This window comes from Excalfactoria chinensis, chromosome 7 (assembly GCF_039878825.1).
Source record: "Excalfactoria chinensis isolate bCotChi1 chromosome 7, bCotChi1.hap2, whole genome shotgun sequence".
Taxonomy (NCBI): domain Eukaryota; kingdom Metazoa; phylum Chordata; class Aves; order Galliformes; family Phasianidae; genus Excalfactoria; species Excalfactoria chinensis.
Genome location: NC_092831.1, coordinates 2,008,111 through 2,035,993, shown reverse-complemented (window position 1 = coordinate 2,035,993; position 27,883 = coordinate 2,008,111). Strand labels below are relative to the sequence as shown.

General features: G+C 43.0%; 1 protein-coding gene across 2 annotated transcripts in view; it reads left to right on the top strand.

Moving 5' to 3' along the window:
- The first annotated feature begins 239 nt into the window (after positions 1 to 239).
- Positions 240 to 27,883, top strand: part of ACVR2A (activin A receptor type 2A) — a 50,122-nt gene continuing 22,478 nt past the window's right edge. The window contains exon 1 of one of the 2 annotated variants that reach the window (XM_072341539.1): positions 240 to 751. In XM_072341539.1, the coding sequence (XP_072197640.1) occupies positions 697 to 751 (55 nt within the window). In that variant the 5' untranslated portion in view covers positions 240 to 696. The remainder of the gene's footprint in view (positions 752 to 27,883) is intronic. The other variant, XM_072341538.1, reaches the window with a different exon arrangement.

Below are 27,883 nucleotides of genomic sequence, written 5' to 3'. Positions count from 1 at the left end.
GCCTTGCGACTGTTTTTCTCTCTTTATTTTTATTTTTACTTTATTTTTTCCTTCAGCTTGCGTTTAAATACCAAACTGAGTCTCGAGGGAGCGGGGTTGGGGGGGAGCATGGAAGCTTCGTAGAAGGGGGGGGGGAATCGTAAAGCGTGTTTCCCAGAGCGGAGCGCTCAGCCCCGCGGCCCCTCCGCGCTGCTGCACGGACTGACGGAGCGCTGCCCGCCGCTCTCCCCGGAGCTGCCATGGAGCCGCCGTGCTGCCCGGCGCCCCGCGCTGTCTAACGGGAGCCGGGACGGCGGTGTGCCGACCGACCGCGGGGAAACGCCGTGCGGAGCTTCATGTGGGAGAGCTTCATTCAGCATCGTACCCGGCGGCTCCGCCGTTGACTTCAATCTTCCTTTATTACCCGTGGATTCGTAGCGTACTTTTGTGAATTAAACCCCGCCGCTGTTTGTACAGAAGCCAAATGACACGCGTGTTTTGAAACACTGCTCCGAATAGTTCGAGCCCCGAACCCGGATTCTCGCTTTGAAGTGAACGTCCGAACGACCCCGATTTTACTGTTTGGTGAACACTATCTCCGGAGAAGTTGCTATAGATTGCTTTATAACGGTTCCGCAAGAAGAGGGGATTTTCCGGCTTGCAGGACCAAGAAACTGGATGCTAAAAGTCACTTAAATGTTCTAACGGCATTGGAAAATGGGAGCTGCTACGAAGTTAGCGTTCGCTGTTTTTCTCATCTCGTGTTCTTCAGGTGAGTGCGTGGTTTTGTTGCTTTGGGCTCAGCTGTTGGAAGGCCGAGCTGATTGTATCGGTGGGACGAGGAGTCATTCCTTGAAATGAGGTTTAGGTTTGGTATCAGGAGGAAGTTTCTTACTCCGAGGCTAGTGACGCACTGGAACAGGTTGCCCAAGGAGGCTGTGGATGCCCCATCCCTGCAGGCATTCAAGGCCAGGCTGGATGTGGCTCTGGGCAGCCTGGGCTGCTGGTTGGTGACCCTGCACACAGCAGGGGGTTGAAATGAGATGAGTTTGTGGTCCTTTTCTACCCAGGCCATTCAGTGACTCTATGAAATGACGAACGTTTGGGGATGGCAGTGAAAGATCACTGTTTTCACTGTGATTTCCCGGTGTGTAACTCTTTCAGGTACGTGCAGTGCTCAGAGTGCTGATGTGGGTCCAACCCGGGGCTGTGCCCACCTCGTACAACTTCTGGGTACCTGGCAGGGCAGTTCCCGGCCTCGTGTTTGCTCCAGTGTATTTACCGAGCTGAAATATTCCAAACTTAATTTAGGGCTCTTGCTCTGGAGCGTCCAGTGGTGGATGGCAACCTTCATTAATGCTTCATTAGTTCGGTATAATTGCTGTTGTGAAAGCATGAGCTCATCCCGCACTGATAGCGAGGGCTGAGCGCATATCGGTGCGTGCACCGAAACAGCCTGAAAAGACAGACTTTCCGTTTCTGAACAGTGATTTGTAACACTTCGTGTTTGGTGTTTCACTTTCTTAGTACCTGAAACCCAGCGTTCGTGCTGTTAACGAGCGTGTTGTGAGAGGCTCCATCCTTTGGGCTGGCAGGGAAATGGTTATGTAGCAACCAGTGGCTGGAGAGCTGCTGCCACAGCCCTGCTCCGAGCTCCTCCAGCTGCACCTGAAACCTGCAGAGCTGTGTAGCACTCAATGTGTTGCTCGTGTAGCAAGCCTGACCCTTTCTGCTCACGTGCTGAATGTACGTGCGGTCCTCTGTGTGTGTTTAGATCCACTTTTTGGCTTTCTTCTGTGCAGAGCAGAGGGACACTTGTTGATCAGCCTGAAGGCCGGCAGGCTTTGTGTGGGGCTGCTCCAGGGCAGTAATGGGATCTGGATAGCGATGCCTTTTAAAACTTCAGCCTTAGGATGCGAGGGATTTTGCTGAACAGCACATTTTCTTGTGGTTAGTAAATGGATAGTCTAGTCTTGTGTCTGTAGTGTTATTGATCAGTTCCGTGTGGGCTAAATGTGCTGTGAAATGGCGATCTCTGCCAAAGAGAAACTCAAAAAAAACCTTTCTGTTTTAACCAGACAAATAGCAGGGCAGGTTAAGGAGAGATGGGAGTGGTTTTTGGGGTTATTTTTCTTCGTATTAGAGTACGCCATTTGTTCCTATTGCGAAACAGCACGCGATTTCTTCCAGTGATTTCGTCCTACCCTAGAAGATGCCTTTCATCTTTCCCTGAGAGCTTCTTTGGGAAGAACTCGCGGAACCGCATTCCTCTCAATTCACTAATATCTTCTGCAGGGAAACTTTGCTGTCCGTTTCTGAAGCCGTGGTGCCATCTGTTCCTCCTGTCTCTCACCTCCACGTCCTTCTTTCTATTGAGCTCCCTTTGCTTGGAGCACAGAATAGCGATCTCGTTGATGTTACCTGTAATTCATTAAAAAGAGCTGTTAAGTAGCAAAACCTGTCCCAGCTCCTCCATTTCCTAGTCATGGTGGTCTTGGTGAAACAAATGTTTCTCCAGCCTGTAAAGGTAGTTAATCAGAAGGCTGGCTGTGATTCAGGCAGCAGTTCTCATATTAAGGGCATCGTTGTGGTGGTTATTCTGGTATTCCACATGAAGTATCCCGGTATTTAACACATGTGAAACTATTTTCTGCTCTGCTGCTTGGAATAGTGGAGCTTCTGCAGACCTGGTGCGGGTATAAAAATGAAGAGAAGCTTTTGTTTTTACACTCAGAATCATGCGATTATGTAAGCTTTCAGCATCAAGAACAGCACTTTGATGAGCAGCGTTCCTTCTGATCGCTGGCACTCGCTCAGGTTCAGACTCCTATTGATCAGTCCATTCTCACATCGTGGTCAAAAGAATAAGCTTCCTTTACAGTTTTCCAACTGAGAACCGGGGGGGGGGGAAGGAACTTTCCTCCAATTGTTTATTGCAGAATATTGGCAGTGGCTGAAGAAATGCAGTTCAGGTGTAAAGGCGACTGGTTCCACTCTCCAGCTGCTGGGCTTTGTGCATGTATGTGTGTGCCTGTACATGGGGGTGTTGGGTTTCTGCCTTTATTTATTTGCAGTGTCCTTTGTGCAGCTATTTTCCAAAGTTGCTTACGTGGCCCATTAATGCCATTGTTCTTTAACTAGGTGAAAATGGTTTGTTCCGTGCCATGGGTGTGGAAGTGGGCTTCAGCCTGAAGGCGTTTTATTTAACCATCTCTGAACTGCTGTACAGAATGCTGGAAGCTTCCTTCCCATGTGTAGGAATTTCCAGTGAGTTAAATCTTTGCTAAGAACGTGGGAATATTTCCCCTTTTTGACTGTGGTATTTAAATAAGACTATCCGTGTTATGGTACCGGACTTCATAGCAGCTTAGATGGCTGGATAAAAGTGGGTATGGATTTGCACCCATTTATACTCATCCAAGAGAATGAGTTGAACGTGTAGGAGCTAAACTTAAGTGCCCCTTTGCAGTCATGTTTAGGTTCCCTGAGCACCGTCTCTCTCGTACCCTCTGTGTGCGTTAATCCATGGAGGTGTTTGCCTGAATAAAGAGCCAAAGATCCTGAAATAATAATAAAGTCCTTCTGAACAGTGCAGTGAGAACACTCCCCGTGCCTCTGCTCGTGTGAGGTTGTAAGTAAGCTTAATAAAGTGAATAAAATAGCACGTTCATCAAGGAACACTTCCCTTCAGATGCTATCTCTGTTCTCCCCACCCCCAAGGAAGTGTTTCTGTGTCCTTCCCTTCGTCATTACCGAGTTACTCATTATGAACTTTCAGGAATACAGTGTACGCCTTCACGGCTCTCTGCGCTGTTTCCGAGCACACAGCCTGTGCAGCTGGGAGTGTTGGGAGCTGTTGAAGCAGTGGCTTCTCTTTAACCTAAGCCTTCTATTGCGGAAGCTGCAGCTTTAAATTCTTAATGGTATCTCCCAAACGATCATTTCCTCTCTTCCGAGTTATCAGTTCATTCTCTGTACCTGGGAGGTTGTCAGCAGAGTAGTTCTCCAGCTTTGAGTTTCCAGCAGGGAACGAGACCTGAATTTGTCGCACACTTCATGCTAAAAATTACTTCAACAAAAGAAAGCACATCAGGAAGGTCCGCATCCTGTCTTTTTCCCCCTAATGTTGGATCATTCTTAAGCCATTCGGAGAGTCTTGAGTCATTTAGCCAGAAGAAATGATTCCAAGATATTTCTGTAGGGATTTTCACCGCCTGGGGAATGATTTGGTTTTTTTATATTTATTTCTAATTTCTGTATCACACCAACTGTTATTAGGGGGTTTATTTTCCCCAACCAGCAGTACTGAAGCCAGAGCGGCTGCTGCAGATTCAGAAACTGAATATTTCAGTGTTCTGGAGCAATTGAGGAGTGAGAGGTGAGACCTTCCTTTAATTTTTTTTTGTTGTGATTTTTTTACTATTCTTTCATTGCGAACTTAACAGCGCTTGAAAATCCTGCCTGTCTGTCAGCACTGTTGCTGGTAGTTCTGTGCAGCCTGTCCATGAGCGTGGCTGAGCTCAAATTGCTTAATTGCTCAGGTGGAGAAATAAAACACTTCAGACTTAGTCCTACTTGTTCTTAGGAAAAGCAGGATTTTACTTTACAGACGTGATTTTTTGGGGGGGTGATAAGTGTGTTAGCATTGGGAGTTATCAGCAGTCCTGATGCTGCAGTTTGGAACAGGACTTACAAATGTGCTTTTCTTCCAGTGTACATCCACCTACCTCCATGTGAATGTGATGTTTACAAAGTATTGTGGCTCCAGGTTGATACTGTAACGTTATTAACAGAATTTTGGTCTGTAATCAACACCTTATAATCTGCTAATATTTAACATCTTACCAACTGTAAGTCCTTCTGGCTTATGACAGAATATCTGTGATTGTGCTAATGCTGAACGTATAGCTGTGTTTTGAGCAGGGCTCTGCTTGGAAGATGTTTCAAGAGGTGTCACTGTCTTGGATTTATTAAAAAGCAAGTTGTTCTCCAAATGCTGGATAATTGCTGCTATTGTGAATAATAGTTTTCATCTGGTTTTAATGGACAGTATTTGAATGACTTTTCTGTTTTCTCCACCTTGCTGGCGTTTGGCAGCAGAAGCATTTTGGTGATGGGATCTGTCAGTTTGCAAATGAGAATATAGGAAGTTGCCTTTTTTTTTGTGTCTAACTTGAGATGTTTGTTTTGAACAGATCCTAAGCTGGCTTTACAAAGGGGAAAAGCAACAGCAAGTCCAATGGTTTTCATTGGTAGCTATTCTACCTTCTGCAGCCTTTACATTTTACACTCGTGTTTTTGGCAGGGCTTCAGTTCCCACAGCTTATTTCTCCTCAAAGTTGGAATTCAGCTCTCTCACAAATCGTTATAATTTTATACTTATGATTCCAGTGTCTTAAAAGATAGTATTAACATTTTCCTCATACACGAAGTAATGAGATGGATGCAGCGTGCACAAGTTAGACTTTTGCAGAGCAGTGATTCAGAGACATGCCAAGTCCACAGTATTTATCCTTGGAAATCATTTAGAGAATAGCTGCTATAACACAGGCTGTGCAAAGATAGAGGCTGACAAGGAACTTGATTGCAGAAGAGATTTCTTGGTGAAGGGGAGACGCGTTTCCACCGCTTAATTAACAGAAAGCAGATTAATGCAAATGTCTGCCTTAGCTGGTTGGTAGAATGCATGGTCTGTTAGCTGTCTGATGTTCCTAAAAATGAGAACTCTTTAAAAAGATCAAGAAAATTACAAATTTTACAGCCAAGTTCTTGTGTGATTAAATCTTAATGTGTTTTTGTTGCCTTGGTGCTTGAAATTCAGCACATCCTATTTCCTGCTATTTCCATATGGAAATTGAAGTGTTTCTGAATGCCAGTGACTTTATGTGGCATCTCTTCTCTCCTCTGCAATGTCTGCGTGGCTGCGGAGGGTTTTTCTTAGAAACAGTTTGCAACTGCGGTGCCACAGAGACTGAATATTTACTGCCACGTTGTTTGCAGCCGTGTCTGTGCGGCTGGGGCTCCCAAACATATGTTAGATGCACCAAATGCTTGAATTATTGGAGGGAAGAGAGCAGAGCTGAGTTGATCCGCTGCACTAATTGCTGTGAAGGCACCGTTCCTTCATAATTCCACAGTGAAAGAGCTCCTTATGGGAAGAAAATCAGGACAGTTGATCGTTCTGCATTCGCTGGTTGGAAGTGTGACTGGAAGCAAGTGGTCTGGCCAGGAATAGAGAAAGACAATTCGCTTACTAACTGGAGACATAAAGCTTTGGTTATGTGGTTAAGAGGTACTTGAAAAACACTTGGAAATGTGGGAAGTCTACCTATTGCTGCAGCCAGGAGCAGTTTGAGGTAACCCAGTATTGCTAATGGGGTGGGATCTGCAGAGGCTCAGTATTGGAGGCATGATGTACTCCTTGGTACACACCTCTGGGTACGTGCTGCCACAAAGCTGAATTGCATTACAGAGTTCAGGGAAAGCACGTGTGTTCTATTTTTTCCCTTCTTTATTAACTTCTGTTCCACAATTCTCCCCAGTTAATCCCCATTCTCAGACTCTCAGTCGAAGAAGGATGAGCAGAGTGGTAGCCTTTAACTCTGCCTTGGTTGGTGAGCTGTGCAGTCACTGCTTTCAGTAGAAGCTGTCATGGAGAGAAGGAGCAAGTGGCATAATTAAAGTTGTATTGGTGCCAGGAGAGGTCTGAGTGGCAGCTGTGTAACCTGAAATCTTGGTGACTTCATGAAGTAGCAGAGGAAGAACAGGAATGCTGCATACATTGACTGCTCTGTTTTGTTGATTGTGAGGGTATTGCTGTATTCTAAGAAGTTTCATGTAAAAATACTGCATTCTGCTGGTGTGTCTGGTTACATCGGTGCAAGGTAATTGGTTTCAATCAGGATGCAGTCAGTCTCAAACTAATAATTAATCTCAGTGCTGTTTGCTGCGAAGATTTGCTCACAACTATTAAACTCCACCAGCTCGGCCTTCACATGATGCTGAGGCACCTTTAGATGGAGAGAAGACTGCGCACTGTTGAGGTAACTGAAGTAGCTGAATGTCACCTTCCTTGTTTTGTTAAGGTGTAATTTCTGTTTTTGATGTTAGGGATTTGTATGAAACTGTAATGAGGCTGAAACTATAATGTATTTGTGGAAAGAAACCCCGATATGGTCTTCATGGACATGTAGAAAAAATCCGTAATACAGCATCTTGGCTTCCAGGTGTTCTATTGCACAGGGGAGCGCTGTCTGTAGGGAGTGAGTTCAGCTGACTGAAGGGCACCATTGATAGGAAGAATCAGTGTTTTATGAATGCTAGGTGTTAGCTGAAGTTATTCAGGGGACTGTTTCTGGTTGTTCTGTTTCCCTGTCTTTGAGATGGTCATCAGCTAAGCTGAAATGAAGAAAATGGACATTGTATTTTGCATTACGAAGGGGAGGTATTGCTCTCTAATCTAGTTTGGTTGTGTGCCCACATGAGGCTGTTTCACTGCTGAGAAAATGTCAGTCTCAATAAGGATGACAGAAAATGACTTACATTGTACTGTTTTAATTCTTAGCTGAGATGCTGCTCGAAGCTAACACCTGAAGAGTTATGTAAGACATCCAGTTCCATTTCAACTTTTCATTTTCAGAGAATGTCTGTAGAATTTTTTAAATGGAAATAGCAATCTGTATTGCTGATCTTTTCTTTTTGCTTTTAAACTCAAGTGAAGTAGTTTCTTGTGACAGGTGGAGCTCTGAGTTGGATGGGTACAGCTCTCCCTTTTGGACATGGAGCAGGGGGTGGTGGTCAAAATACTTAGCAGTATTGTCTCTGTATTTTCTCTAAGTTGCCATAGTCTTGCAGTCTACTTCTTAGTGTTGTTTTTTTCATACAATTTCATAGTGAAGGCCCTGAATGGAAGGGGTAGCTTTCTGCTTGAAGTGACTTTGTGAACTCATAGGAGCACAGCTTTATTTTTGTCTTCCTCAGAGGTCATCTCCTCCCGTGTTGCACTCAGAGCAGTGTACAAGGCCTCCTGGTCTGTGCCTGCTTGTGATGCTGCAGAAGATGCCCTGTCCCAGGGCTCGGGCTTTTGTCCATCTTGCATTACATGGCACTCCCGATGTTCTGCCTCCATCCTGAGTGACATTGTGCCACTGAGCACCCCCAGCTCTGGTGGTGTCTGCAGCCCCGGTGATGTGCTTTGCAGCTCCTCATGCAGCCACTGATAAAGGCCTCAAGCAGGGTGGGTGTTGGGGGTGCTTGCAGGACTGCACGTCCTGCTTGGGATGATATCTGGGTGCTATTCTGAGCACATGCTAGCTGTGTCTTGACCTTCATTATCTTGTGTAGCTGATTTTAACTTCATTTTAGCAGTTTCCTTCCTTTTGGTGGCTTACAAACTGGTGATTAGGAGTTTCTTTTGTAGGTGAAGCTGCAATATTATGACCCGAGGTCTTTCAGGTCCCGAGTTCTTAATTCATCTGGTTAACACCAATGTCAAGGCTTTAAATACTGCCTAAATGACCACAGTGTTCTTTATTCAGCTGGTTGTATTTACTGCTTAGGTTTCAATATCAGTGTAAGTTGAAATTTCATCTGGTTTTTAAAAGCCATTTTAAAATAAAACGAATCATTTTATCAGACTTTTTAACATGAAAAACTTTCTAGGAATTCTGGGAAAGATCCACATAAACAGGGAAGTGGTTTAATTTGGTTGTTCCATTATGTTGTTAAGTGTATGAGACAAAATTAAACTTTGGCAGTAACTGTTAATTTTAGCAATCTTTGGTAGTGTTTGTCAGTAGATGGTACAGAGAGTTCTCTGCAGCTCAGAGCAATTACAGGAGGGAGAAGTTTTCTTTAAATATTTTAATGTTTCAGAGTTGAAAAAAAATTAAGGCTGTGAAAGTTGCAGTTTAAGTTGCAATCAGTTGTGCACGCTTATTAAAAATGAGCTAATGATCTATTTTTCATTTGCTCACAAGGCTGTTTCAAGGGACAAACCCCCTGTTTGGATATTGGTGTGGGTTTTTTGTACGTTGTTTTAAGCTCAATGTGAGAGTCTGCTTTACGAATTCTCCCTAGGTATGATTCTGCTGTACTACATTCAACTCAAAGCCTGTCACAGAGGTTGTCTTAAAAGGCCTCAGAAAATCTTATGGTTCAATTTCCTTTGGTTTAGCTACAGTTGTGGCTCATACAAAGTGTAGGAGGGGAAAAATTGAACCCATCCTGACCTTGCCGTGTAGAACAGTAGTGATATCTTAATTAGTTGATACATACAAAGATTTGAACCAATGATTAATGTGCAAGATGACTATTTAAAACCACAAGCTGTTTGCTTCCAACCCTGTCTCCACTGCCCCATTTCCCAGTGAAACAACCACTCCAAACTCAGTAGTGAGCAGTAGCTTCCTGGTGCTCTGAAAGTCCTTCTACCAGAAAGAACCATCGATGGTTTGCTGACAGTCACCTGCTTTTGTTCACCTGAAAAAAGATGCTGACTTGCATCCTGTCAGGACAGAGACTTCCCACCAGTGCTTGTGGTTCACTTCTGCCGGGGTGAATGGAGTGGGTCCCCCTCCAAAGCTCTTGATGCTTTAATACACTGATGTACTTTCTCAGTGGTTTAAAAACATTCTGATGGCTTGCAAATAAAACTTCAGTTAATTTTTGTTGTTGCTGTTTAATCAATATGGGGAAACTGTATTTTGGACAGGTTAAACTTAAGTTACCCTCATGAGATGTATAATTATTCCCAGTAAATATTGAATTTTAAACCCAGCTTAACTTTTTAAATCGAATTGTTGGAATGATTCAGAACATATTTGAATGCTGTTTGGATCCGTGGTGACAAATGCTCAGGAGTCCTTGAGGAAGGTGTTTGTCCTTGGCCTTATTGCGTCCCACCTGAGTGTGTGAGGGCAGAAACTTCAGTTCTCACCCAGCATCCCTTCACAGAACCACTGGGCTCCTGAGGGTGTCTGCACAGAGAATGGGAATTACATAATTTGCAAGACAATAATAATTTAAAGATCTTAAATCCATAATCTTGCTCATCAAATGAGGAACAGTTATGTTCATGAGAATCGTCTATGGCATATCCAAAGGAGGACCATCTTCTAACAGGCTGTCATGAGGATTCAGCTATAGAGCACATTCAGATTCAGGGTTGGAAGCTTCTTCATTCACATCAAAGACAAGGAATGGTATCTGTGCAGAAAACCAAATTGTATTTTTCACTTTGTCATGATCGTTATGGTCAGAGTATGAGGTTTCTGTCGACAGGTTATGTGCAGTGTATCAGCTCAGGCTGTTAAAATCCTATGTGCACAGTGGTAGCAGTCTGTAGTATGTCAAAGAGGGCAAGTCACCACTTCTTCATATAAGAGTAAAAACTTGTGTTTGAAATTGGCTTTTTTGGACTTCCAGGGTATTCCTGTGCTGACATTGTGCGCTCTAGAGGAGCCTCAGTTGGTTGTCTGAACTGTAAGCTCTTCTCACTTTTTGCTCATAGCCAAAGTGAGTTTAACACTTGGCGAAGAGAAGCTTGTTTGCAACCTCAGTGCTTGTTTAAGAAAGCCGTTATTCAGGCATGGCCTGGCACACTCACCATGCAGCAAATTGTGGGCTTTGATAGAGCTCTTGAAATGTCACTGCTGAACTGCAGAACCTTTGTTGCAGATAACATCTTGGTGTCAGACATTGCATGGCCATGTCACCTTTAGGTGGGACATTCAATGAGAAAAAGTCATTTTGAAACAGAAGTTCAGTAATGGGATAAAGTTTCACAAGTAAGCCAACAAAGTGGATGCTTTTTAATTGCTCCTACAGTAGTTCAGCCAGCTTCATAAAACAGCTAATTAGCTCTGCTTGTCCAAAAGGCTTATTTTGGTTGCTCTGGCTGCTGGTGCTGACAGCCAGTATCGCTTACTGCAGCCAGTCGGAGTCATTTGGCCTTCTTTCATCAAAGTCAGTTTTTTTCCTCCTTCTGCAAAGTCCCTGGTTCTTTGTATGGTAAAAAGTTACATTTGATGAGTAGTTTTAAGTCTTTTCTTTACTCAGGCATCTTTGAAGTGTCATTATTTAATTTCTATTGTATGGCACTTTAAAATTACATTTCTAGCTTTAAGCTGGCTTCTCTGTTTGACACAGCGTCAAGACTTTACAAATTATACATAATGAAAACTGTTACATCATAAGTACTTTCAGTGTTGGTGTCTTGTAGTACTGTCAACTTTGATTTATGTAGAACACCGAAGAAAAAATGACTGAAAGACTGAGAGGGTGACAGTTCCCTTCTCTGTGTCCTCTCCCTCACCCACGTAGCTGCTTTTTGTGAATTACACTTCCCTGTTGGTTCTGCCCTCTCACTCCAGCCCTCATGGCTGTCTGACGTTGTGCTGAGCTGATCCTACTTGCTAGCCCAGAAGAAGTGACTTGGAGCACTTGTGAGTGGCTTCCTGCAGGCGGTATGGGATGAGGAGAAAGCTGGGGAAGAAGGAGAGTGGGAAGAGATGGGTGGTATGAGGGCTGGTGGTGCCTGGGTGACTTGACCTCGGAAATGAATTACATAGGGAGAAAGCAGAGTGGAATGGATGGTTCTGTATATATACTTGTTAAGAAAGAAAAAAAAAAGGCAAAATGATCTTTGTTAATAATGCGTCTTTAAAAGAACCTGTTTCTTATTTTGGTGGTTCTAAGGACCTCAGCACACACCTGTTGACACAGGGCCACCTGCTGCTTTGTGTGGACACAAGAGGTTTGTATGTGGTTGAGCAGGAGTGTACTAGTGCAGTTCTCTTCGTGCAGTTAGGCTGCTCTCTCCCATTGCACTGATGTGTATTTCATAGGTAGTAGGAGGCAGATTTCCTGTGTTTGCAGAGAGCGTGTTGCAGACAGCTACAGCTGGAGGCTGCCATCCCCAGAACCTGAACTAAAGATATGGGTGATAAAACTGACTTCATATCTCAAGGTTGCTGCTAACAGTGAGGTAGGAACTGAATAAGAGGTGCAGACTAAAGGGCTGTAATATCCAATTGTATGCTGAGTTTAGGAAAAGAGTGCAGAAAGCCTATTTGCTATGTAATCTCAGCAGTGTCTGGTTTGTAGTATTTCAGTATTAGCAGCAAATTGTCCTAGAAATATATCCTGATGCAAAAGGTCTTGTGTGGATCAAATCTAAGCAGCAAATAGACAGCACTTACAGATCAAGAGAAGAGAGGGAGAATACAGTAGAGGTCTTTAACATAGAGAATCTGCTCATAGACTGTCCATGTGGTGGAAGCCTGGGCTCCCTCATCCCAACTGTTGAGCTTTCCAACAAGAAGCTTTTATGTAGGATTTCCAGAGCTTTCATCAGTCCTGTGCTGGCGGGTGGGTGAACTCTTCTCTGGTATGTGCTTGTACTTCACATAAAAAAGTGAAATTGTGATAATTGAAGTGCGTGGCCTTAAGCCTGGGAAGGATGGGAATGATGGAGGCATCAAGTCTGGGAATTCAGTTTCTGTGGCCAGGAAACTCTATAGTTCAGTTCATGCTTTACTGAGGGCAGCTATGCTTTGTGGTTAAGTGTCCCATATTCCTCAACTGTCTCTACAGGGATCTTAGATAGCCAAGTTCATGGCATTAAATTGCATTACAGCTCTTATTTGGGGGGGGGCTCCAAAACTGCTGTCATAAGCTACTCTGTTTCCTCGTGTCACTTCTCAGCCTGAGGCCTCTGATATCTGAGCATGAACAGGAACGGACAAGGCTGGGAGTTTTCTGACCTCCAGCAGCAATCTCTGTATCTCTGTGTAGATGGTCAAAGAAACAGTGTCAGAGAAGAAACAAGGCTGTTACAATGTTACATCTACCTGAACTATACAATGTTACATCTACCTGAACTATACAATGTTACATCCAAGAGGAAGGTGGCTGTTCCAGTCCTGCGCAGAAGAGTTGTGCTGCTTTCCTTCAGTTACTGCTTTACTGTCTGTTGGCTGTTCCGATGAGCTGTAGGTAGCCGTCCTGTAAAACAAAATTAAGAAGCCATTTTTCTTCTCATTCAGAAAGGCTGCTCTCCTGTTGATCTTAAGTGCACAGAAAGCTGTCTCACAAGTGCTCTTCCATTACTGTGGCAGAAACAGCTTGAGCAGCCACAACGTGAGACTTCTCTCATAACCTTTTTCTTTTTGGCAATCGTGAAGCTTTGATGTTCTTCTGGCCTGCCAGGAGGATTTATTGCTGAATGAATTCCTTGCTTGTGACAGGAGAAACACCTGTTTCTGCCTGAGCAGAACTCCTCCATCAAAGAACATCTGGCAGTATAAGCCCTTAAACTACTGTTTATGACTCCCCTTTCTCTGAGGTACTCCAAACACAGCTTTGGAAGTGTTGTGCTCTTACAGTAAGCATCAGTGTAATAGGGGTTGCTGGCTCTTTCAAAGAAAATACAGCCCTAGAAACATGTCATCATCCTGCCCCATAGTACCACAGAGCCAATATTTTGCTATGAAAGAAATGTGTTCTCTTACCATGTTTTTAATAACTAGGAATAGAACTTTGTGTATACATATGTAGAACTTAATCTAAATTAAATGTAAACAACTTGAAACATGATAGCTGCAGAAATGCATTTAGGGCTGCTTTGGGACCGAGTACCTAGATAGCTTGTCCTTTGTTCCTGTTTGGCCTGCTGGCCATCTGCTTCATATCAGCTCTAGCAAAGCATTCAGTGTTTGTTTATTTTTTTCAAAAGATATGTTTATTACCCACACATAATTAAACTGTGGAACTCACTTTAGAACCAGTGCAAATAAAAAGTGGTCTCAGAAATGGACACATTCATGCAGAATAGTTTGCCCGAGGTGCTAAAGTGTGGTCTGGTGGAACCTCCACGTCAAATAATCACTGGAGCCTCCTGCCAAGAGCCTTTAGTTGATCCTACGGTTAATGTTGTCTGGTATTTTTTATGAAACATTCTCCTCCAAAGAATATTTATGCTTCAAATCTGGAAGACCTGCTGTTTTTCTGCCATGCGTTCTTAATCTGAGCTCCTGCTTCAGTATTAAAATGCTTTATAACATGTCATGAAAAATGACTCCTGTTTGTTACAGAAAGCTTTCTCATCTCTTCCAAACAGAGCAGGGCTCTAACATGAGTGTTTATGCTGAGGAATCACTGAACACATACATCTCTGGGAGACCAACGCTAAAGAAATTCTCCTTGTGCTGGAGATCTGCCTGGCCATGCGTGGCTGCTGCCCTGTGCCAGCAGGGAGAGGTGTCCTGCCCAGGGAGGGATATGAGTCAGCAGTTAGAAGCTAGTGCAAAGTTCACTCTGCTTCCATTTACCGTGTGTGTTCAAATAGTTAAACTGTAGCCCTCGTGTTAGTTGTGGCTACAGTTGTTTCTTCTGTGTGGTTGGAAAGGTGTGTTCTGTAGGATGTGAAGGGGACCTGTGGGTAGGAGTAAGGCCAGCACTGGATGCTTAGAGCTGTGCTGGTGGCTCATGGAAGTGCTGCTCAGTGAATCTGTCTCATGAGCGTGCCTTATCGATCCCAGGCAGGGTTAATGTCTGAGTTGTCTCCAGACTCACATGTTTGAAGCAGTGTCAGCATATTCAATATCACATGCTGCTTGCTCTGTGCTCTCTTATTATACTGACTTCGGAAATGATATGGGGTAATCCACAGTGACTCTATCCTGAGTTCTTTCTAAGTTGTTTTAAGGTGTTGAGCCTGCTGCTGCTGCTACTTTGTGGCCAATATTTTTGAGTAAAATAGATTAAAGCCAGCTTATATATAATAATACAGCCCTGCATACTGGGTGTAAGTCTTGAGGTAGGTGTTTAAGAAGGAGCTCTGTTGCTGGCTTTGTCAAAGCCTTAGCTGACACAGGGCAGGCTCAGCTAGGCTTATTTTCCAAAATGCTATGGAATCAGGAACTCAGGGTAATTACTTGGTATTAAATCAGTCCATAAAGAGCTATTTATCTCCCTCCATCAACAGTGGATAGAGTGATATTTTTAAGGAATTCGGTGAGAAACTGGCATTTTTCCATGGTTTAAAGATAGAGGATGTACCGATGAATTTGTGCTTCCTAGAAGGCTGCATTAATAGACAGATAGATAGTTTAAACTTATTTTTTAACCCTTTATGCACAATAACTTCAAAACTGTCTTTTTTCTCTCCTTCAGGAAGTGTCTGATATTCTGCTAATCTCTTATGAGTGCTGTTGGAGACCTTTGTGCTAGTTGCTCCCAGGAATAACCTCAATGTCCTCTCGTACACAGGAGAGTTTTGGTACTGCTGCCTTTGAGCAGAGAGAGCGTGTATGGAGAACATGTTCAGGGAAGCCTTCTTGAAACTTCTCTTGGCATAGAATTTGGAGTTTTAGTTGTCATTGTAGCCATGTCCGTGTTGTGGCTTTCATTGGGCGCTTGATAAAAGGAATAAGGTTATAATCATCTCCTAAAGTGCCTTCAGAATTCCAGGTCAATAGATGTCATTTTCTTAATTGTAATCTAAATTTAGAAGATGAACTAACTTCTGGTAGAAATGCAGTACTTTCACCTAAAGGCTTTGGATAAGAAGTACTGAAATCTGGATTTCCTTTCTATAGCTGTGATGTGATTTCTTCTAGACCTTGTGATTAATTCCTTATTTTTCCCACCAAAAAAGTAGTTCTTGCCATTGACCAAAGATAGCTTTGCAAAGTAGATTTGTAATACAAAATAGCATCTATAAGAGTTTTTTTTAATGAGCTGTGTGTCGTTGTCTCATGCCACGCTCCTTAGGTAGGAAAGAAACCTGCCTTCACCAGGTGTCTGTAAATTGGTAGGGCAAAGCATCTTCTTCCCGAGTGGCAAAGCTTGTGGTCTGAAGGGAGCTGCAGTTCCCATAGTGAAGGGGGCTTGTGTGTTGGAGGATGGAGCAGAGACACCTTTGAACGTGCTATGGCCAGGGAAACAGGCGTCTGCAGATGACATTGGCTGTCTGGCAGCAATGCCATGGGCTTTGGGGGGAGTTACTGCTCCACATCCATGCATCGCTGTGTGCTGTGCTCTACAAGGGTGAGCTATTGTGTCTGTTCAGAACCTTTGACGGGTTGAAGTACTTGGGAGATTTCTGGGGATAAATACTAGTGACATGGCTGTGTTTTCATTCTGCCATGAGAAATAATGGTCAGCTTACAGAAATTGAACTTTATACAGCTGCAGTGTGATAGAAACTAATTTTTCTTTGCTAGGTGCCACCTGAAAGTAGTCTGTCTGTCTAGTTTTAATTATTCTATCAAGTTTATCTAATTAAAGTTACAAACTTCTACAGCCAAAACTCGTTCCGTGTTTTTGAAGATAAATAGGCAAGCTCTGAGAGTGTCTCTGCAGTCATCTTTCAGTACTTAAAATTTCCTGCTTTACTTGAATACTTTGGGTTTGTTGTTTTAGTTTTTTATTAACTTGTAATATTGTGCTGGAATGCATCAGATAGGCAAATGGTGCCAGTGACCAGGAAAAAGATTGCTTTGGTGTGGTTCTATGATGGCCAAGTTTAATAAAACAAGGCCTTGCTTTACATTCTTGTATGCTCACTGCATTTTCCAGTCTCATCTGCTTTCGTTTGATGCTTTTCACCTGGGCAGATCAGCAGGATGTCTCTCCTTCGGGGGAAGCAATGAACTTAAAGCACGGCATTTCAGGACGTTGGTCAGTTGTGTTGTTTTGGACAGGGCTGGCAGTGCCAACAGGTGTGCAGAAAATTCTTTAGTCAAACTGCCTGATTTAGGAGGTTAAAATGAGCATTAAAAATTCTGTTGTCAGTAGGACTAAAGATAGGGCATTCTTTAAATAGATCAGGAGCAAATGAGCTGTAGCTCTACAGTAATACTGCAGAGCTTTGGGATGCTTGGTATTGGGGAGTTTATTCATGAAAAAGGTCTGTGTTGAAGCTTTGACTTTGCAAGCAAAGCTGGGGAGGATCCAGAAAAACCTTTTAAGAGTATTTTTGTTTCATTTGCAAACGCTGCTACTGAGGGGCTAAGAAATCACAGTCCATTTAGTTTAAGAAACAGCATCATGACCAGCAGGTATCTGCAATGGGAAGGGATGTCTCCCATGAAAACTAATAGAAACTGTAACTCTTAAAATTCAGAGGATCTGGAAGAAGTGGAGATTACAGACAGTGTCGTGTTTTTATCTGAGAAACGTCAGACTGGGATTTCAAGCAAGAATCATCAGTTTTGAATTGATTCCTGTATTAGGTTTGCCATGGGACGTGTGGTGGTTTAAGAAGTTGAGTTTGATGCAGAAGTTACTGGTGATGGTTCTTTTTTCCTCTGGTTTAAAACATACATTTTCACAGCTTTCTGTGGACAGTTCTCTCCCAGGCTCTTGTTGAAGATCATGTTTGGCTCCCAGAAGTTTGAACCTGCGTAATGAAGTTGTAGACCAGCATACAAGATTAAAGGGAGTTGTTCAGGTAGCGCTAATAAGAATTTCTAGCACTTTTGATGACAAATATGAGGCTTAATGGAGGGATGGTCTGAGTAGGGAGTATGGGAAAATGTTGGCAGAAGGAAAAACTTTGATGCAAGACACTTAATAAAGGAAATTAAATGGTTGCTAGCTGAGCATACAAAATCATAAGTGAGAATGAACCAGGATGTAAGCAGAGTGAACTATGGGTTGCAAGGAATAGCTTATTATTATGTGAAGGGATATGTATCAAATCAGGTAAATATGCTACAGATGTGTATGCAGCCCTGCTCTGAGTTTTAGTTCCCCTTGAAATTGTATCAGCAAGTGAATCATAGAGACAGAGACCAAAAAGAAGCTGAGTTGATTATTTATATATCCACTTCATTTCCCAAGCTAGCTTAAAAAAACTGTATAGAAGATATCTTAATTTCATTGCTGTCTGCTGAGTTATAGTCTTAAATGCAGATGAGCACATCAGAACTGAATTCAATATTGTGAATTCCCATTTTCTACCAACAGTGTAGAAGCAGTTCTGTCCATCCGTAAGTCTCTTCACCAATACTTATCTGTCATGTGCCCCCCGCCCCCTTTATCCAGGGGACTGTGCAACTGTATTTAAAATTGCCTTAGCATATTTCAGAGTTAGTATAATAGCTTTGTAATCAGTGATAAATATCTAATTTAAAGATAATTAAAAATGCCTGTCATATATAAGCATGTGATGTTTAAGTAAAAGTTGTTTCTGCTTGCTTAGGAGGTGATAAGATTGTAGACTAAATGTGATTAATGTTCTTTGCAGATGTTGCTTTATATGCTTAGGCTCTCAGAAGTAGAGCAGTCTAGACTGTCTGTCTGCATTCTCCTGCTGCTTTGATCTTGATTAAAACTGGTTGTGTTACATTTATCATCTTCCTTTTTTGAATGCCAGGAACTATCTCAACTGGTTTTTGTATATATGCGTGTTTATATAGAAAGATACTGAGTACCTTTGTTTGAATACTGTAAAAATTACATATTTGGATGTCTTCAGCAAATAGCAAAAGCAGATGGTTTTTGTCTTGAAAGCCTTAATTCTATCACTTGGCTTATTTCAGACACAGCAAATGTTATTCAGAATGGTAGCGAAATTCATCTAGAGTGAATCAGGCTAGCATTCTAAGTATGCTTTTTCCCCTTCTGTTGGATAGATAATGAAGAATAGGTGGTTGCTTCTGTTCTCTGAGTTCTCCCATCTTCTTGCTGCATTCATCTGTATTTCTGTCAGGTCTGCTATTGGCGTTCTATTAATATCTATGCTATACTGCTACCCCAGGGTTCTCTCTCTGTGCCACCCCTCAGTGCTGCAGGTAATATAGCCGAACTGCACTCAGTGCTCGCGTGGCACTGCCAGCAGTGGTACCTGCAGAGCTGTGCAAGCAGCAAGCTCTCCAAGGGCTGCTTTGGTGTTACGGCTTCCACTGCTTAGGGGGATGATCAGTGCTTCACTTGTGCATAAGCATCGCTGGGAATGATTTTTCAGCATTTGGATAATCAAATTTCCTGGTTGGTTCTTCGTTTTGTTTTGCTGACTTACAGAGTGAAGATCATATGGGTTCTATTGAAGACGTGCTATGTTTTATGGGCAAGATTTAAGTGAATCCTGTTAACAATAATAAGTTATGTGATGGATGGTCAGTAGAAGATTTGGGGTATTTCCTTGAAGTATTAAAGGAGATGGAGATGGGATTTCTTTTTTGTTACAACATTTGTTGTTGCCACGGGGTGCTCTCAGTATTTGTGCTGGTGCTGTTTGTGGGATGTGTGTGTGTTGTAGTTTCCAGACCATAGTCTCATCTTAAATCCAAGTATGGGAATATGGCTGCATTATGTTTTGCTCCTCAAGCGCACCAAACAGATGGGTAATAAGAAGTGGATAATAAGTTAATACTGCATACAACATGAACTCCTCACTACCCAGTGCAGTCACTGCAGCTCAGGAGCTCCCTGCAAGTTGCTGAAATGAAGATTGCAGTCATAATGATTGAGGAAAATTAATTAAAAGATTTGAATACAGGTCTCACACAGCAAATCTGAATTTCCCCCTCTTTTAAAAGTCTTACACAGTCCTTAATGGATGGACTGGCTGAACCGGAGTTGCCATTCTAAGTGTGTATACTTGGTAGCTGAGAGCTGTGTGGGGCTCTCACAGGAACACTCGAGTTCCCTGAGAGCCATTTCTTAATACAGCTCAGCTGATTTGCTTTAATGCTGTGAATTAACATATTGAAAAGCGAATGCTACAAATTTAATGTAAATTTTTGTTACAAATGCATTTTTAAGGTTTTCTTGTTAAGTTAAATGAAGCAAAACTGGCTTAATTGAACACTTGAATTCTTTTTTATGATTATTAATTTGCGTGCTATAAACCTGTTTAAACAGTTTAGGATTGTGCCATGTCAGCTATGTTCTGTGCCGTGAGGTTGCACAGAACCAAAACTCACCTTGATCCTGTGTTATCAAACACATGGATTGCTAAACACAAATCCAGCAGCAGTTGTTTCTTGGGGGTGATTTGGATCAGTCTTATTGCAGACATACAGTCTGAGGGGCTCCTGGTCACTTCAGTTCTACTGAGCATCCATGCATGGTTCTAAATGAGAATGAAATTTGATGCCTTGATTATGAAATGTTGAGGTTGTTAAAGCCTTGCAAACACGTTTGCAGTACGTTTTAGTGTACAATACATCTTGTAGTATGTATTTGCTCTTAAGTACCGTGGAGCTTTAGTGCTTAGTGTCCTGACGTTAAGAACCTGATTTTGGTTTTTGGCATACTTCATTTATAGGTTTATTCTTCAAAACATATTCATAATTAGTAATAATGCATTAAAAAAATAAAAATGGATAGAAAAATCTGCATTTATTCTACATAAAAATGGACATAATAATCTGTGGTAAAATCTTCAGTTCTCACTGTCTGTTAATCTAATATCTTTAGGGCATGGGAACGAAATGTTGGGGGTTAAAAGTAATTAAGATACTGCTGGGCCCTTGTGTGCGGTGCTCAGAACCTGTACTTGTGGTGTAGGTACAGAGCACTCAGAGGAGCCTGGAAGCAAGAAGGGTGCATCCCTACCATGTCAGCGGTGGTCTAATCTGTAAAAATGGGAGTTGCCTCAAGCTGTGAGAATGGGAACTTTGATGGCATCTTCAGATTTCAAGCCTTAAACAATGAGCAAAGTAAGGCAGCCTGAGAGGGGCAGATAGGAAATCCATACTTTAGCCAGAGGTAGAGAGGTAGTTGATCCCAATTTATTTATTCATTCATTTTTTTAATATAATATATATCAAGTTTAGGACAAAAATTAAGCATTCAAATTTTAAATCCTTGTCAGTACAGAAAAGGCTTGGAATTTTCTCTAAATCAGATACATATTTATAGTATGAGGCCATACAGTAGACATGGATACAGTAAGGTTTGAGGTTATGCAGGTTTTGGGTTTGGGGTTTTTTTTTGCTTTAGGTTGAAAGTTCATCAGTCAAAATGATCCTAACGTTTTTATGGTGATTGGTATTTACTCAGATGGGCGATGTTGCAGTTTGATGTTTATGTAAGTTTAGTGGCTGAAGGAGAGAATTACTTCCACTCGTTTGTGCCAGTTCAGCTGTTTGTGAGGCTGTGTGGCAGAATCTGCTTTGTTGATTGCACTGCGACTTAGAAATGTACTTCAAATGTGGCCTTGTGTTAGAGCAGATACCGTGAGCCGCTGATGTGATGTGGCTGTGATGTGTGCAGCCTTAAAATGCTTCTGAAGGAGTAACAAAGGAAAACAGTATTGATACAGTGCAAGTCTTTGGGGATGTTTCATCTCAAGTACTGATGCAATTCTGGCCAACCTCTTCAGGAAGGTTGAACTGGGACAGGCCTGCTGTTACACCAAGTACTGAAATGAAAAGGAGAGCGAAAACGAAAAGACAAGAAAAACTTGTAGCATCAGCTGTGTGAAACATCAGACGTAAAGGTGGATGCTTGCCTCATAGACATCGTACTGCTTTTGTTTGACTCGTTGTGCAATTCTGTTTTCTTTGCAGAAACAATTGTTGATACAATTTGCATTGATATTGACTGATTCAGAAGGCAAAAGGTGTAATATTTGTTTGTAACTGAATTCTGCTTTTCTGGTGACATTTTTGCAGAAGTAGAAGGGATTCTCCTTGTGTGGAAGAGGGGAGTCTTCTCACCTCATGATGCACCAGTGAAATGCTGGTCCTGTTCAACGTGGTTCTGGAAGGTGTGTGAAATAGTGCAGGAAAGGATGTGGAGGAGAAGGGCTGGACTAAAGACTGTTCTGATGAGTAGTGCTGTACTGATTCACAGCTGGGTGTCACTGGGGTGGGAAGCAGAAAAAAACCATCAGATAGATTGGTTCCCTCTTGCTGTATTCAGATTGTTTTATGCAGTCGGTAGAGGAGGAAAGTCATTTCTATCTTTCAGCTGTCTAGATACCATGTAGTTGAAGATGATTTTTTAATATATATTTTTTCTCTTATAGTTAGTAAAATCTTCTGTGGCCTCTAGTTTATCTCTGGAAAACCTAGCATGGTAGAGAATGGTACAAAGAAAAGCTCAGTGAACCTGGTGCACTGGATGAGTGCAAGAGGAGAGGCAGCCCCATACAGCACAGCAGGGCCCACCCAGAGACTGCCCTTACCAGCAGCAAGGCTGTAGGCTTCCCCTTGCTCTGAGGCTCCAAGTACCAGGTCACATGGACAGGTACCTGAGGACGCTGCTGGGAAACTCCCAGTCAGACCTTCAGATGGAAATTCTGCTGGTTGTCAGCAACAGCCTTTAGAGCCAGTCATACCTTCCTATTTGAGGTCTGATGTCCTTACATGGTATATTTAGGCTTTAATCTGGAGCAGGGTGCCAGCAAAGTGCTTTGTTATTTAATTTTAGCAGCAGCATCGTAAGGCTTTGTGGAAACAGGGGTACAAGCTTGTCAGCCATGGGAAAGCATCCATAGCTGCCTCACCTGAGCTCAGCCAGGCACTTACAGGTGGTGCCACCAAACACGGTACAGCAGAGCCCCAGATTGGGACTTCTTTAGTCATATACTAAGCTGAGTTTTTCTTTGAATTATGTTTCTACATTCAAACCTACATGCAGTACCAAGTGCCTGTATTTTGGGAGGAGCAGTGGGAAGGAACCCCTGAAGCCAAGCCTTGCCCTTTTTATCTGTGGTTTGTTCCTTTTTCTCACTTCCTTTTTAAATCTTGGCTGAGCTGAAACAGCTTTTCCTTTGAGGTCAGCTACTGTGATTATTTTCTGGTGACTTATCGTGTGTGTGTCTGCTTCAGGGTTGGTGCCAAGGAGAGGAGGGTAGTCCGAACTGGAAACCTTCTCTGTGTGTTTCTGTGTCGGTTTCTGCTCTGCCCCTCGTCGATGTTCTTCAGCCTCTGAATCTTGTACAATTTGAACTTCTGTAAGTGCTGTGCCCAGTGTCATTTGGGGAGGGTGCATTTTTATCAGCTTATGATAACTTTTGTGTTGTTCAGAGGGAGAAGTGTTGGACCAGTAATGTCTGAATGAGGTGAGTGTAGTCCCAAAGCTACACTTCAAAAAAACAAACTGCTTATAGAATCTGTCAACGTTTTTTCCCCTACAAAACTGTTAGATACTAGATGAGAGGACTTCTCTGTTTTGTGCTGCTCGCGCCTTTGTGGTGTCAGGAGTGGTGTGTTTGAACTTGAAAACATCAGCCCGTGTTTTATTGCGCTCCCTTGAAGTCAAGAAGTGTGAAAAACAGCACTTGTCTTTGCTTGAACTTTCTGGAGATTCACAGAGGTTGGCAACCTTTATTTTGGGCAAAGCTGGTTGGTGCTGTCACTATAAGTTGGTTCCCTCGAACGATCATTGCTGGCACAAGTTCTCCCTAAGGAATGTTGATGCTGCCTGAGCAGGACACCACAGGCTTTCTTTTTCACTCTTCTTTAAGTGGAAGGGAGGGACCATCGGGAGGGAAGCATCTTGCAAAAGTATTGTCAGCTTTCTTGTTTCATGATCAAGAGTTCAGAGAGCTTCAGATACTGTCCTTGTCTGGCAGTCACCAGTATGAGTACTTCATGTTATCACGATTCCCATTCTTTAATCCCATCTTTCTTAACCACTCCCCTGGAACCTTTACATCAGATGTTGGCTCCTCAGTCCAGCAATCAAACTACAAGGTTCCTCGCCTTCATGTGGATCTTTTTCCTTGACCTGTAGCTTCTGTCCTTAGAGAGGCATTCCATTCGTTCTGCTGCCTTTCTATCATCTCAGGCCTCTGGAAACCATAGCTCTTTGTTTAAATTAACTGAAAGGTTAATAGCCTCTCCTAAAGGTTCTTTGGGAGAAGTCAGCAGGGTGAGTGTGCAGCTGTGGGTGCGGAGCTCCTTCAACGTGGCTAGTCACTGAGGCTTGAACTTGAAAGGTCGAGTGGCCACTTTTGCATACTGATGACTAGCAAGTAAAGCGTTTCTTCTCGCTCAGATGTTCAGCATGTTTTAAGGTCATCTCTTCTTTGAATTCCAATCTCTTACTTCTTTCACATGACTGTATCTAAATTTGCCTTGTTACATGTCATCAGTAGTACTCATGATAGTGTTTGCTTGGTAGCCTGAAGTGGTGTTTCTGTTCAGAAACTGGTATGCCTTGCATGATACTTAAATCTGCCAAAACCTTCTTACTGGAACAATGTCATTGCTGTGCCTTGAAATGTTAAGTGGAACTTAACTGCAGAATTGAAACGTTAATGAAAGCAAGGATGCCAGGGTGTTTTGGCCCATTGCTTGCACCCTGAAGAGAATGGTGACGTGCTGGAGCCCCGTGGCCTTCCTGGAGCACTGCTTCTGCTGCAGCTCACCTCATGCTGAGGCATCAAAGCTGCTGAGTGGTCCAGCTGCACTGAGCCAGAGCTGCAGCCTTTGCATATGTGTCAGCGAGGAGAGAAATGGAGCACTGTGCGTGGTGCCAGTCCTTTGTTCCTGAAGTAAGAACCTCTGTTTTGTGGTGCTCCTGTAGAAGCTCTCCATTGATTGCAACGTTGAGCTGCCTCACTCCAAAAGCTGTGAGTGGAGCCTGCTTTCACACTCACTATTAATGCATTTTTTGCAAACTTCTGTCTTCTGTGTTAGTATCTGTAAATCCTCAGTTGCAAACTCGTTGTTTTATTCATAAATTCTGTCCTAGGAAAAGAATTGAACCCTCAGGGCCTTATTTAAGGCTCCTGAAAGATCTCTGGATGGAGCACTTTCCTGGTATTTCTGCATTCTTCCCCAGTAACCTTCTGATTAACCGCAATGCTGATTTAGTAGACCATGCTGAAAAGGAGAAGGTTAAGGAGAAATTCTAATCTGAGAAGATAAAACATCTCCTCTGTAAGGCAGTGTGGCAGCGGGTCAGGTGATTTGTTACTTTACTGACTTGTTTATCTTTTGCCCGATTCTTGCACCGCTTAGGTTAATTGCTGTCATGTATGGATTTAATGAATGTACTTTGGCACAGTTTAGAGGAATTACAGTCCTTGTCTGACCTGAAAGCATTGAGAACAACGGTAATAGGACTAACACTTGTCCAAAGCTCAACAAAATATGTTTTGAGGCATCTTATCATACATAAGGAGGATAGAGCAGATCCTTTGTGTTGTAACTCTGTTTGCTTTATTAGATTGAAAATAAACCCTTTATTTTTCCTTTGGGAAACATTCCCTTGGGTGTTATCAGAAAAAAATATAGGAAGATAAAAACTTGTTTCCTGGTTGTAGAAACATCAAAGCTGGCCCTTTGTTGTGTATTTCTGTAGTCTGTTCCCAGATATATTTGTGGGTCTAGAGGGCGTATATGAGATCACTGTGGAAACAGCTAGAATAAGATATGTGGATAAGTACTTGAAAAAGGTATCTGTGCTCTAAGTGTAGCTTTTCAGGCATTATCTGCAGCTCTGCTGCATTTTCTGATCTTTTTCTTAGTTGCCTGGAACAGAGTTATGATTCATATATTGTAATGAATGGGGTGATCTGTGTCCTGTCTCACTGTGTCCAGTCCCTGGCTGCTTCTGGCCGTTCTGCTGATCCACCAAACTAATACATTAGTTCCTCATGCATTTGTGGATCTCGCTGCTCAGACTGAGCTCAGATGCACCCCAAGTAGAACACAGTACTTTCTGCAGTAAGTAGAACGGTACCAGAACAAGCTTAACCCTTTTTGTGCTTAGTGAACAGCCCCAAAGAAGTCCTCACCTATCCTATGAGCATTCCTGCCTGTAAACCCTTTCCATTTCTGTCCTTGTGTTTGTAGTAGCATCAGGCACCACTGGTGTGTGATGGGCTTGTTGGGGTAGGTTGTACAGCTGGGAAAGACAGACGGGATCCTCTTCCATGTTTCACTGTTGCCATTTACATCTTGGGCTTGAGTAAGTGCATCTGAGAAAACCACTGGATGGAAAAAGAGTGCAGTTCTGTGTGTAAACAGGATTTATTTTTCAGGAATTCATGTAGTCCTGCTTAAACAAATGGAAGCCAGTCCTTCAAATCCCTACAAAGGTGAGGTTTTCCAGACTGCTCCTAACAACTCTGATAAAGTTGTTTTCTGTTCTGCTGACAATTACAGTGCATCCTGTATTAACAGCAGTTCAGAAGTTCACTAGCAAATGTTGGTTCTTTTTTCTTCTGCAGCTGTCATTTGAACACAAATGCCTAGCAGTACAGCAGCACGCAACCTGCAGTGTCACAGAACAGATTAAACGTTATCTGTGCTAACATGCTGAAACCAAACTCTGTTATATACCTGCATATTCTTGCCTTTTTGGACGTGTTTTCTTCTCACAAGCTTTCAGGCCTTAAGTTCATAAGAGCGTAAGTTCCTAAGATGATCCTGGAGCTCTGCTCGTGGCTCCTTTCAACAGCAGCGTTTTGCATTTCGAGGTTCAGTAATAGGTTTCCCAAGGACCTGACAGTTTCTGGAGAAAACAATTTTTTCAGCACTCAGAATGGTAATAGGAGTTTCATTAGAGGCATATTTTGCCTAAATTGGAACCCAAATAGATGTGTATTTGTTGTAAGCGCCAGCTGCCTTATTCCTCTAACAGTTTGGTCCTTGGGAAGGGGCTGTCTGGTTGCAAGCTGGTGCTTTCTTTGTGCAGTAGGCTCAGGGCTGTTTCCTTGTGCTGTTTCCCCGTTTCCTCTCTCCTTGCTTTCACCTTGGTCCTGCTTCTCTGCTGTGAAAGCTGCGTCAGAACTGTCCTGGTACATCGGGATGTCACTTCAGCCTGGCCAGACCTGTCCCAAATGGCCATGCAGTCACCAGAGAAGGTATTATCACAGCTAGGTGCTCCGGTCAGCTCCAGAGTCCCTAAAGCAGCGCTTTGCCAACAGCCCAGTTAGATGGAACTGAGCTGCTATTGACAAATAGGAAAACCCGACTGTTGAGAAGATGTGTGTAAGAAAACTATTTGTGCAAAGTTAATCTTATGGTAGTTTCAGAATTTCACAAATTCAGTTTGTCCGTGGTCCTTCAAAGCGAGTCTTGGCAACAGGAGAAAAGGAATGGCACGCATGAGATACATCCAGGACTTCTGCTTTATTGCACTGACAGAACCAAATTGTTCAATCTGTTGCCTCATCTGTTTCTTGCCGTGGCTGGGAGTTGTAAAGGTCAGGCCATTGCAACACAAAGAATGTAATAGTTAACATGCTGCATCTCGCAGTGTTACCAGCTGGCTCGCGTGTCTCTCCCGTTGAACATCCAGGCTCTTTCCCAAGAAGCGTAAGCAGCATCCTCTGCCTATTTTGGGAATGCGTCAAAGTCAAAAGTTTCTGGAAGTGGCAATGCGGAGTGGCTGCCATTGTCAGCACAGTGCCTGCTCTGATGCCCAGTGCTGTGTTCTGAGGGTGCTGCTGCAGTGCTCAGCAGGAAGCAGTCCCTGCTGTCCTGGGTCTTTTGGTGCCTGTACAGCAGGCTGTGCTTGCTCGTATTTCCATTCCTGCTAGCTCGATGGGTGCCTCCAGCAGTGTGCCGGCCACCCCCACCCCTTGGGGTGCTGCTGAGTGCCTGGATGCAAAGATTTGGTCCCACAGGTCGGGCCTAGAGCTGCCCTGCTGATGGCTGTACTGGTATTTGAGCAAGGAGCATGGGTACGGATACAGCATGATCAGTGTATCCAGATTATAAATGTATGTTAGGTACTGAGTGATACAAAGAAATAATGGGAACCTGACTGGCACTGCTACTGAACACATTTTCTTGTTAACGTCTCACCTTCAGTAATGTGTCTTAAATCTATCAGCTAGGTGTACAGGCAGACTGAGCATGCATTGTCATACTTCTGACCAATCCTGGTTTTCTTCTATATCCTTCTGTTTTTCCATGGTTTTTTTAATATATTAAATGATGAAGCTTGAATGAAGATTGATGACACCTTCTTGGCAGTGTTTGCA